Here is a 10712-nt window from a genome sequence, read left to right on the forward strand (position 1 = left end):
TAAGAAGGTCCATCGTTTCTTTCATTCTAAATCATACTGCGTTCCAAATTGTTATAAGTTTATTGAAAAATATTAGCATCTTTAATATTGAATAAATGCACTATCAAGAGTACATTTCATTATATAACTAATAAAACTAGTTTGATATTGTTGATATTTAAATATTTTCTATAAAAATTTGTAATTTGAAACATAGAGGGTCGTATAAACTTATGGTAGACCATGGTAGACCACCTTGTCTCAAATGAGATGATTTCTCAAACGAAAACACTCTTAGGGGTGTTTGGTTGTAGTTGCTTATTTTTAGCACCTGTCACATCGAATGTTTAGATACTAATTAGGAGTATTAAACGTAGGCTATTTATAAAACCCATTACACAGATGGAGGCTAAATGGCGAGATGAATCTATTAAGCCTAATTAGTTCATGATTTGACAATGTGCTGCTACAGTAAACATTTGCTAATGATGGATTAATTAGGCTTAATAGATTCGTCTCGCCGTTTAGCCTCCATCTGTGCAATTAGTTTTATAATTAACTCATATTTAATCCTCCTAATTAGTCTCCGAATATTTGATGTGACATGGACTAAACTTTAGCTCAGGAACCGAACCCGAATATTTGATGTGACATGGACTAAACTTTAGCTCAGGAACCGAAACGTTAAACTTTAGCTCAGGAACCAAACGTACCCTTACCGTAAGAAATGCAATGGTACAATGTATTTTTGTGAAATTGTGTTTTCACGGCACCAGTTAAAAGGCACGTACTGTATGATTTTGGCTAGCGAATCACGTCCTCGAACCGTTCTATCCATGTCCGTTGTCAGCACACTTTCCATCCCAGGACTGGCGAGTGGCGACCACTGGTCCGTTTCAGTTCTGTGGTCTCACTCCACGCTACGGATAAAATCTTCCTGCCCTCGCGTGCCGCGTCGTGTTTGCTTGCGCCTTCCTTCTCACGCGGCTCGAGGCGCGCGGTCCAAGGGATCAAGAATGAGCACGAGGCTAGGAGGAGCGCCCTGCGGCTGCTTCGGCTTCACCCGGCTGCCGCTCCCCGCCGCTAGGCTCCGGTTGCCGCCTGCTCGCGCCGCGGACACCTCCGCCTCCCAGTCGCCGGCGCGGCTGAGAGGGGTGCTGGAGCAGGTGGACGAGGCGCTAAGCAAGGGGAACGACGAGGCCGCGCTCTTCCTCGTGCACGGCTCGCAGGGGGAGGACGGCGGGCTCCGGGGCTTTGGCGCCGCGAGGCAGGTTTGTGTTGTTTGTACTGTGTCCCCTTGGCCTGGGCTCTTGATCTTAACGACGCCTTCTTCAATCTTGCTTTGCATAGTGCCTATTCTTGCGATTAGTTGCAATCATGCTTTGGCTTCGCTTGTGTGTGAATTTGAGCATTTCCACGCGATTAAGCTTATTTCTTGAATCTTGAGGTTGAGGAAGAACGGTATCACGAACCAACTTCAGAAGTTAGAACCATAACTTATTAGAGCTCAAATCAGATACTGTTGGGATCTGAAACCTGCCTCCATGGACCTTTTGTCCTGGCTATAGAATTGAGCAAACGAAAAGAGAAGATGTAATGATTTTTAAACAACGGGAATCAGTGTCTTGATTTCGTTGCAGTTGTTACCTGTGCAATTGTCATAAGCAACGGTTCGTGACATAACTGATAGACTGGGTAGGAGCAGCATGGTTCGTTAACTCGTTATTGACAATTTCAATCAGTATGTTTACCAGTATGAAAAAAGTATGTTCAAGATTTTAGACAATTTCAATCAGTATGTTTACCAGTATGAACCTGTGCAAACAATGTGCACATCCTCAGTTATTTTGAAGTTATTCTAATCTCGTACACACAAAAATTTGCAATTATTGATCTACTGCTGGATTCTGGAATTTGGATTTATTTTATTGAGGCAAATTGGATTCGGATAGAAGGGCTATGCGATTCTCATACATGGTTCTAACTTCTAAGTGTTGGTTTTAGTACTTTTGCCCCCTGTAATTGAAGGGGAAGAAACTGATGATTTACCTTTTTTTCATTTTTTATATGTTACCTCATATTAACATTCTCTTTATTACTAAAACCTGTACTAGGTACCTCAACGACTTTATAAATTGGATGAACTTAAGCTAAATGGGATTGATACTTCTGCTTTCCTATCGCCCGTGGATCTGACATTGGGATCAATCGAGAGAAATCTCCAAATTGCTGCAGTTCTCGGAGGGCTTTCTATATCAGCTGCATTAGAGATTTCTCAGCTCCAAATCCTGTTTCTTGTACTAGGTCTATTGTCTTTGTGGTCTGTGGACTTTGTGAGTAATCTGCCACTTTCTTTAATTTGAAAAAAATTTATCATCTGACTTATTGAAAGATACAGGTCTGCATTACTGTTCTTAATTAATCATAATATATTCAACTTCAGTACAATATTTAATTTTCTACTCCCTCCGTTTCAAATTATAGGTCGTTTTGAGTTTTCTAGATTCATAGATTTTATTATGCATCTAGACATACACTATATCTAAGTGCATAGCAAAAACTATGCACCTAAAAAAGCCAAAATGACCTACAATTTGGGATGGAGGAAGTATAATATATATCCTATAGGTTCTATGATTGTACTGTGATCTGCCTAGTACCTGAACAATTTAGGAGCTTATTGGAGCCAGATTTGGTTCATAACATTCTGTTCATGCAACCATTATACTTCTATCATCTGGTTGCTATTGTGATTTTACAGGACTTTCCAATTTGATACATAATACATCAATGCCATGTTACAGATCTCAATAGAAATACTTTTTATTGATTTCTTCAGAAAATGTTGAGTCATCTATCATTCTGATAAGACATAACTCCGCTTTAGCATTAGATTTGTCCAGCTATGTTCTTTTTGGCTTGATAATACAAATATATATTATTTCTTAGCTTGTTCAATCTTTGAGCTAATCATACTTGTAGTTCCGACATTGATCCATTAATTATGTGCGTCCACCACCTAGATGCTTATCTATTAATTTTCTGATATTATTTATCTAAACAGTGATCTTCCAATGAGCCTCTCTGTCTTGAACTTACCCAACTACAGCTTTCTAGGTATATTTTGGTGGAGGGGTGAGAAACTTGATTCTTGACACAATTGGACACTATCTTAGCCAGAAGTATCACAACAGAGTTATTCAGGTGACTCTACACTCCGTACTGCTTTGTCAGGCATGGGTCTTGAATACAGTCTTGGAAGTTGCTTTGACTTGATAAACAGGTGAAGTTGGTAATTTATAGATTGAAAGGAAAATGATCTCAACATTTACGTGCCTCATACATTTGTAGCAATGCAGCTACCGTTATTTATTCATTTAGTAAATGCTGTGGTTAACCACTATGAGTTATGTTGCTTGATATCTAAATAGGCCTATGGCATGTAACTTTTCTTTCCTACATGGCCGAAGTGACATAACGGTATTATGGACTTAGAATTTGGAGGAACATTGGAGGGATTTTGGATGAGAGTTGATAGCCTTTATCTGCCACCTTTAGGGCTTGCTAGCCATGGACCATAACAGGTAGTTGTCTAAATTTGGCAGGTGTGCAATTGTTACTGGATACATCTTTAGGATGGGGTACTTTGTTTCGCTCAGTTTGATTGTTCCTTCTTTACAGTTTCTGAAAAAACTGGTGTCCTTTTCCTTAGGCTCAGTTTGGTGATTCCTGCTTTTGAGGTTCTGAGAAAAGATCTTTTCTTACTTTTAATACTGCTTGTGTACCAAAATTTGAGATAATATGAACTGAAAAAGGGAACAACGTTTATGCAGGATGACACAAAAAAAAAACATGATTTAAACCTGGTTGTTCGGTTGGAATTCAGAACAGACAGTAAAATTTCAAATCTTCACTTTCTCCCTTTTCCATACTCAGTGCTTTTCTATGAATGTATAGAAGTTCAGGAATTGATATCATTATCATGTACAGCATGAAGCTGGTCACTTCCTGATAGCATACTTGCTTGGTGTGCTTCCAAAAGGATATACAATTACAAGCTTGGATACACTTATCAAGCAAGGATTGCTTAACGTTCAAGCTGGAACAGCTTTTGTGGACTATGAGTTCCTTGAAGAGGTTAGTTCTACTAATTTTTTTAAAAAAATAATCTTCAAATTCTTGGGCAAGTAATTCACTAGAAGACAAAACACCTTCCACTGGTTTCTATCTGAATGTGTTGAGATTTCTATTGATAAGTAAACATATACCGTTCAAATGATAGGCTGAAGGGTGCTTAGCTTCTTCCTCCAGTCAAGTTTTTCATGAACATCCATCAAGGGTGAAGAAAGTAGACGAGATTACCCGCATCAGTTGAATGATTATTCAATACTCTTGGCTGGCAAATTGCTTTTATGCGAACAGAAAAATATAAACACCTAGTCTTACCAATTATAACAATTGTGTGACACGCTATACCTGTTATACTTTGGAAATTCATATTACTAGTAATTCATTTTGTGCGGTTAAGTTACTGTTATATATCTTTATAAAAATATAAGAACTGCAAAGGTGTTGTATAATTTCTAGCCTAATGGTTGTCTCTTTTGCTTTCAGATCAATACAGGCAAGCTATCTGCCACGGTGAGGGTTTCTATAAACCTTTGTTTCGTACAAAGCAGGTAGAACCCACTATAGTATGTGTGATTCATGATGCTCCAGGATCCACTCTCAAATGTCATCAATATAAGAGCTACAAAAGGTCGACATATCCTGATGAAATTAGTGTTAAACTATTTGACAATGATTCAGGAAGAAACTGTTGTTGAACTATTAACAACTACAAAATGGTAAAGTGGAACCGAATTATTGATTTCAGCAAATCTAAAGACAAGTATTAGAACTGTTGCATATACCTTGAATCTGAGTCCCTTAATGTTTAGTGTTTGTGTTAAATATGGATTATTTCATTGCCACTTCAATGTTTGCGATGTCACTGAGAATTGTTTCTTCTGGCAGATGTTGAACAAGTTTTCATGCATAGCACTAGCTGGAATCGCAACAGAGTATCTTCTGTATGGAGTTGCAGAAGGAGGATTAGCTGACATCAACAAGGTCTGTACAGTAAGCATGAATTACTTCTACTTGATTTTATAGACATCATATCTCACGTTACTTCCTGTTTCTTTTTAAGCTTGATGGTTTGCTCAAGAGTTTGGGTTTCACCCAGAAGAAAGCTGATTCACAGGTGAGATGGGCTGTGCTGAATACTGTTCTCATGCTGCGGCGCCATGAAAAGGCTAGATCGCAGCTTGCAGAAGCAATGTCTTCTGGGAAGTCAGTAGGCACTTGCATCGAAGTCATAGAAGGGAATATAAACACTGACGATATTTAATACGGATGTGATTAATAGTGCATACTAATGTTCGTGGCCTCTATAGGCCGTCCATTGTATCAATGGGCATCTAGGTTTAGACCGTCATCAACAACAATCAAGGATAATAAGGAGTTTATTCTACATATTAGTGTTTCTTGGTCTGCACTCAGATGATAGTGATAGAACTCAGAGGAACGAATTTGTTTTCAGCCTATAGCAAATGGGCATCACTTGTGCACTTTTCATCTGAAACTCAAAAAATATTGAAAAACAATAATATAGGATTCATCACCGAGAAATTAAAATAAAAGTTAAGAATATGCAGAAACCGTAGTAAAATTAATCATTTATGAAGATATATAGCATAAAAATCACCAAAACATGATTTACCGAAAGCAAACTATTTCCGTCCATGGTTTCTGAGCCAAAGAAGTGGAAGGTGAACATTTGCTTTTAGTTATTCCACCTGTTTTATATCAGTCAGCAAACAACTTTTAACGGGATTTCGCTACAACATTTCACAGCATTACGATTATGTACAGAGCGTGAACCATATACCCACATCCAAAGTTCACCCCTCGAACAATTCCTGCAACTGTGACTCCAGTTGCTTAATGCTGTACCTCGCAGTCGCAGATTTCTGCTGCTTCTCCGAGTAGTTCTCCATATGCATTCGGTACTCTGGGATAACCTTCTGAAATATTGCCTCCCGCAGCTTTTGTCGGATCAGAGGATCAGTAATTTTCCAAGTCTTCTGCACACGGTAGGTCATCTCGAAAGATGAAGTGAACTTATCAAACAACTGATGGGGCCACAAGATCTCTGGGACTCGGGTCCGTTTCTGGAAACAAGACATAACAGGTGTCCATGAAGCATCCACATATCCTGTAATGAACAAGTTGAGTTGGTCATGGCGCTGCAATAACCATCCTTCTCCTAGGATAGGTCCCAAATCTTTATCTTTGTTCGCTTCTTGGAGCATGAAGTGTACATTGTTCAGAAGGAACATCTGTTGCTGCCCTTGGAGCTGCAAACCTCTTGAGTTCATATCCAACATAAACTCCAAAGATGAGATCAGCTGCTCAACCAGTTCATGGAATGCTTTCAGATCATCCTTCAGCATTAGACAGACTGTGTTCTTTTGTTGAACCAGCATTCGCATATGATCCATGATATGCCTTGTTGAATGATGGACGCCAGTGTCCGAGATGACCAAAAGTTGCGATCTCACCAGACTGTTTTGCTCAACAGATAGCTTGACAAACATGTCCGACAATCTGTGGATGAGCCCTTCGCCTTCTGCAAGAATGAACTCCTTACTTTGACCCGTGAACAATGCTAAGATTGTTGGCATGGCATAATTCAGTGCTTGGTACATCATGACCATATTTACCATTTTGGACAGATCAGGTTTAAGTGTTGAATAGGTATCCTTGTAGACTGAATCAATTGATGCGCTAGCTGCTTTAAGCAACTTCATGACAGATTGCTTTGCAATTGCTAAGAAATAATCCTCCTTGAGTCTATTGAAGTAACCAAGATCCTGTCCATTCAATTGTTTTTGTATCTCACCGAGAAAACCAACCATAATGTGCATCGCCGTTGTCCAGATCTTCAGTAGAATTTCTTTGGATTCTTCCTTGTGACCGCCCAAAATGTTATGGATGTCAAGGATTTCAACATAACTGTTGTACATTTGTTAAAACCATTCCTAAGTAGTGTTTAATTTGATACTGAAGAAACTAGAATACTTGGATGATATCTAACAAAATATATATAGCATATCGATGCATGAGTTCACGACTGATGATGATTGCTCCCTCCATCCCAAATTATAAGTTATGCATCTAGATATAGTCTATATCTAAGTACATGTGTAAACCTATGTACCTAGAAACGTTATGTCTAAGTGCATATGTAAACCTATGTACCTAGAAACGTCAAAACAAATAATAATTTAGGATAGAGGGAGTATTAAACTATCTTACTATTACTAATTGAAGGTTACTTTTGTAGGCTAAAACACCTGTGTGTTTCATCGTAGTAACTAAAAGCTATAGTCCAAGATCTAGAATGTATATTTCTAAAAACATATGAAAAAGAGAGCTATGAATAAAATGTACAATAAATACTATATTCAACTTAACACGCAAGAAAAAATCAACAATTAAGTAGATCAAGATTAGAAGAGAAAATCTAGATTCATTTAAGTCAGATACATGGGGTGCAATGAGGGCTGAAATAACACAAGATAACGTTTCAATTAAACACAAGGAAAAATATCGATATAGATGGAAAATCATATAGAGTAATCGGTACCCAAAAATTTTTTTAGGAAAGTAACCAAATTTTATTAGAGTACCTATATAGGTATTGTGTTTGAAAACTGAACAAAAGGGTAGTAAAATAAGCAATTTTTAGTTAGTCATGGGTTGCAAGATTTATTCTTCTATATCATAAGACTCTAGCCTATGCAAGAGTACGGGTTGATGGACTAAACACACACCTGGCAAGTTGAGCGGATTGTCGTTCGATTGCTCGTCGGAGCATCTTTTCATATCCGCCCTCGATAATGATGCCTGCAATGTTGTTGAGGATGGACAACAACTTGCGGTCGATAAAATCCATGCGTGAGAACGCCTTATCACTTCGTACTGACATGTCCTCACTTAGAGCAGAGTAGATGTTGAAGCTGGCCTCATTTGAGCTGCCACTAGTGCCAGTGAAGGAATCAGAGGAGCTCGGCCATGAGGCTGCCGAGTCAGAGTTAGAACCACTGCTGCAGCTGCGTCTAACGGATTCCCAGATGGATGCAGACGAGAAGCCCAGGTGATCTCTCAGTACGTCAAGTCTCCAGATCTTGAGATTGCAGAACTCCATGGCGAGGGCAGACATGGCTATCTTGAGGTTGCTACATGGTGGCTGATCGCTACTTGGTCAAGTAGTGGTCACCGAAAAAGGAAATTATACTTCTTCATTTAATTAAAATTATAAAAATATTGGTTTAAAAAGCCTGTAAAAATGTTGAGTTAACAAGCAAGTACTGAATAATCAATATTTCTTGTGAAATTGTTGAATCAATAAACCATATAAAACAGTTGAATTACTAAAGGTGTTAGAATCAACAAATTTATAAAAAGTATTGAATCAGCAAATTCGGTAAAGTAAAAATAATAGAGTCAACAAAAATAGACGTGGGAATAAAATCCCAAAATGGAAATATGGGAGGCAGTAGCCCAAATAGGAACGATGTGGGAATGGGAGCAAGTTCACTGAAAATAAAGTTGTCCACCATTTAGCAAAATTCTGTCTCAATATATGTCGTCAAGGAGAGAATTGACTCCTCCTCACCTTGACAACCAAATTATGTACGTTGGCATCAAATAAGAAGCAAATCAATGGCCAGACGACAGAATCAGTACTAACCTGCTGGGTGATGGTGCCGAGGAGCTGGTGAAGAACGGAGACATCGTGCTCCCTCCATGTACACGGCCCTGCCCCTGCGTGTCGCCGAGAGAGACCGCGGCAAGCCACCCACCACCGACGCAAGCGTCCCCCCGGAGAGGCTCATCAGGGTCTGGTTCCACGGGAGAAGCGCCTGGTCCAGTGTTCAGTTTGCGTCGCCCGTCGGTTCGGGTGGAGATCGGAGCAATCGCCCGCGCACTGGAAGGATGGCCTCCATGGACACGGCCCTCCTGGTCGCGGAGGGAAGCCGCAGGTAGCCACCCGCTGAGAACGCAAGCGTCCCCCCGGAGAGACTCATCGGAGTTTCTGATGATCAGATCTGCTCGCTTGCAAGTCTTGGAACGGTGGCGCGGACGGCCGCCTGCCGCCCGAAGCCTCGGCGCTCTTGACACGTCCATGGTCAACCTCCGACCAAGCCTTGCCTTGTTATTTTCACGTATTGGAAGATGGCTCCGTCTAGTCTGTTGATCTATACAGACCCTTGTCATTACGCGTTGTGGCAGGTCTGGCTGCCGTCAGTGCACTGTCCAGTGGACGCCATCGCCAATCACAAAGCTGGTCGAGGTAAGGTTCGCCAAAAGCTGGAGGTGTGGACCGAAGCGTGAATTCATTTATGTAACAGCACGCAAAACAGTCCACCGTTCCTATCACGAGGTTCCAAACATTCTAACGAAGAGGATCGTGCTCAACGTGATGAGTACCCACGGTGTGTTAGGCCAGTCTCAATGGATGTGTTAGGCCAGTCTCAATGTATAGTTTCATGGCATATTTATCAAAGCTGAGAACTTGGTAATTCTGAATTTCATAATGGTGATGAAACCCGTCTCAATGATAAACTCCCTCTCCTCTCTCCTCATAATGTGGCATGTTATTTAATGACCGTGAAACTCCTGATGGAATCTCCACTGAGACTGGCCTTATGGAGGTTTCATAGACATTAAATCATATGTCACGTAAACAGTTTTGCTGACTCGGCAAGCTGATGATGATGACAAGAGAGGAAATGAGAGTTTCATCCTCATGAAACACATTTGGCATAGTTACCAAGTCCCATAAAACCCAATGAAACTTACACTAAGAATGTTATGATTTCATCATATGATACATTTGGTCATAATATCATGAAAGAATTAAATGTTATATGATGTCTACGATTATGTGCACTAAGAGTAACAATTTCATTTCATTGAAAGCTGACATGACAGTCTTGATAACCGTGCGATAAAATACACTAAGACTTATCTTAGAAAAATGCATGACAAAATATACGTGTGTCACCACAGGAATGCTGACAAAGGTCAGCATTAAGGCCTCATTTACACTACTCCATCCGTCCTAAATTACTATTCATTTTGAATGTATAACTTTTGCTATGTATCTAGACATAAGTACCTAATAAAAGTTATGTATGTAGAAAAGTAAAAATGAATAGTAATTTGGGATGGAGGATGTACTAATTACTCAAGTTCAGTTTGAAGGGACCGTGACACCCTAAGAGGGGGTGAATTGGGTGTTCTAAAATCTAAGGTTCCAAGCACATATAAAAATTATTTCAAATTTTTATCTAGATGTGTACTAGATTTTTCTATGTGTTGCCATCTCTACCATAAAAGAGGATTGCACCATAGGTTCCAATCCTATAAACTATACATTGCAATTCTAGAAAAGGTAAACGTGGAAAGTAAGTGCAATAAGAAATGCGGAAGGTAAATGAGGTAGAGAAGGCAAACTCCCAGCGTGACGACACGGCGATTTTTACTGAGGTATCAGAAAGCAAAACTTTCCACTAGCCCTTGTTGTTGGAGCCCCTCTTGAAGGGAATGCCCGTGCAAGGGCATAAACTCCCCGATCAAGTAACTCCGTAGGATAGCCGACGGGTCTTCCCCACGCACAA

At 39.9% G+C, this 10712-nt stretch overlaps 1 protein-coding gene across 4 annotated transcripts; it reads left to right on the forward strand.

The window, feature by feature from the left end:
* Positions 1-861: 861 nt before the first annotated feature.
* On the forward strand, positions 862-6478 carry LOC117855981 (uncharacterized). 4 transcript variants are annotated; one of them, XR_011898390.1, is made up of 8 exons: positions 862-1250; positions 2094-2312; positions 3097-3183; positions 3970-4116; positions 4594-4620; positions 4699-4826; positions 4996-5091; positions 5171-5215. XR_011898390.1 is itself a non-coding variant. In XM_072294268.1 (8 exons), the coding sequence occupies exons 1-8, from the start codon at positions 996-998 to the stop codon at positions 6135-6137; spliced, it is 954 nt and encodes a 317-aa protein (XP_072150369.1). In that variant the 5' UTR covers positions 879-995; the 3' UTR covers positions 6138-6478. The 4 variants fall into 4 exon arrangements, 2 of the variants coding, with proteins under 2 accessions (XP_072150369.1, XP_034594278.1); XM_072294268.1 differs by lacking the exon at positions 4699-4826 and adding an exon at positions 6069-6478 and having other exon boundaries at positions 879-1250; positions 5171-5224; XR_011898391.1 differs by lacking the exon at positions 4699-4826 and having other exon boundaries at positions 867-1250; positions 4594-4658; positions 5171-5224.
* The last annotated feature ends 4234 nt before the right edge of the window (positions 6479-10712 follow it).

This window comes from Setaria viridis, chromosome 5 (assembly GCF_005286985.2).
Source record: "Setaria viridis chromosome 5, Setaria_viridis_v4.0, whole genome shotgun sequence".
NCBI lineage: Eukaryota > Viridiplantae > Streptophyta > Magnoliopsida > Poales > Poaceae > Setaria > Setaria viridis.

Coding starts and splice junctions, on each gene's coding strand:
- LOC117855981 (XM_034738387.2), top strand. CDS start 996: ATGAGCACGAGGCTAGGAGGAGCGCCCTGCGGCTGCTTCGGCTTCACC. Junction 1,251..2,093: donor GCTTTGGCGCCGCGAGGCAG/GTTTGTGTTGTT, acceptor AACCTGTACTAG/GTACCTCAACGACTTTATAA. Junction 2,313..3,096: donor CTTTGTGGTCTGTGGACTTT/GTGAGTAATCTG, acceptor ACAGCTTTCTAG/GTATATTTTGGTGGAGGGGT.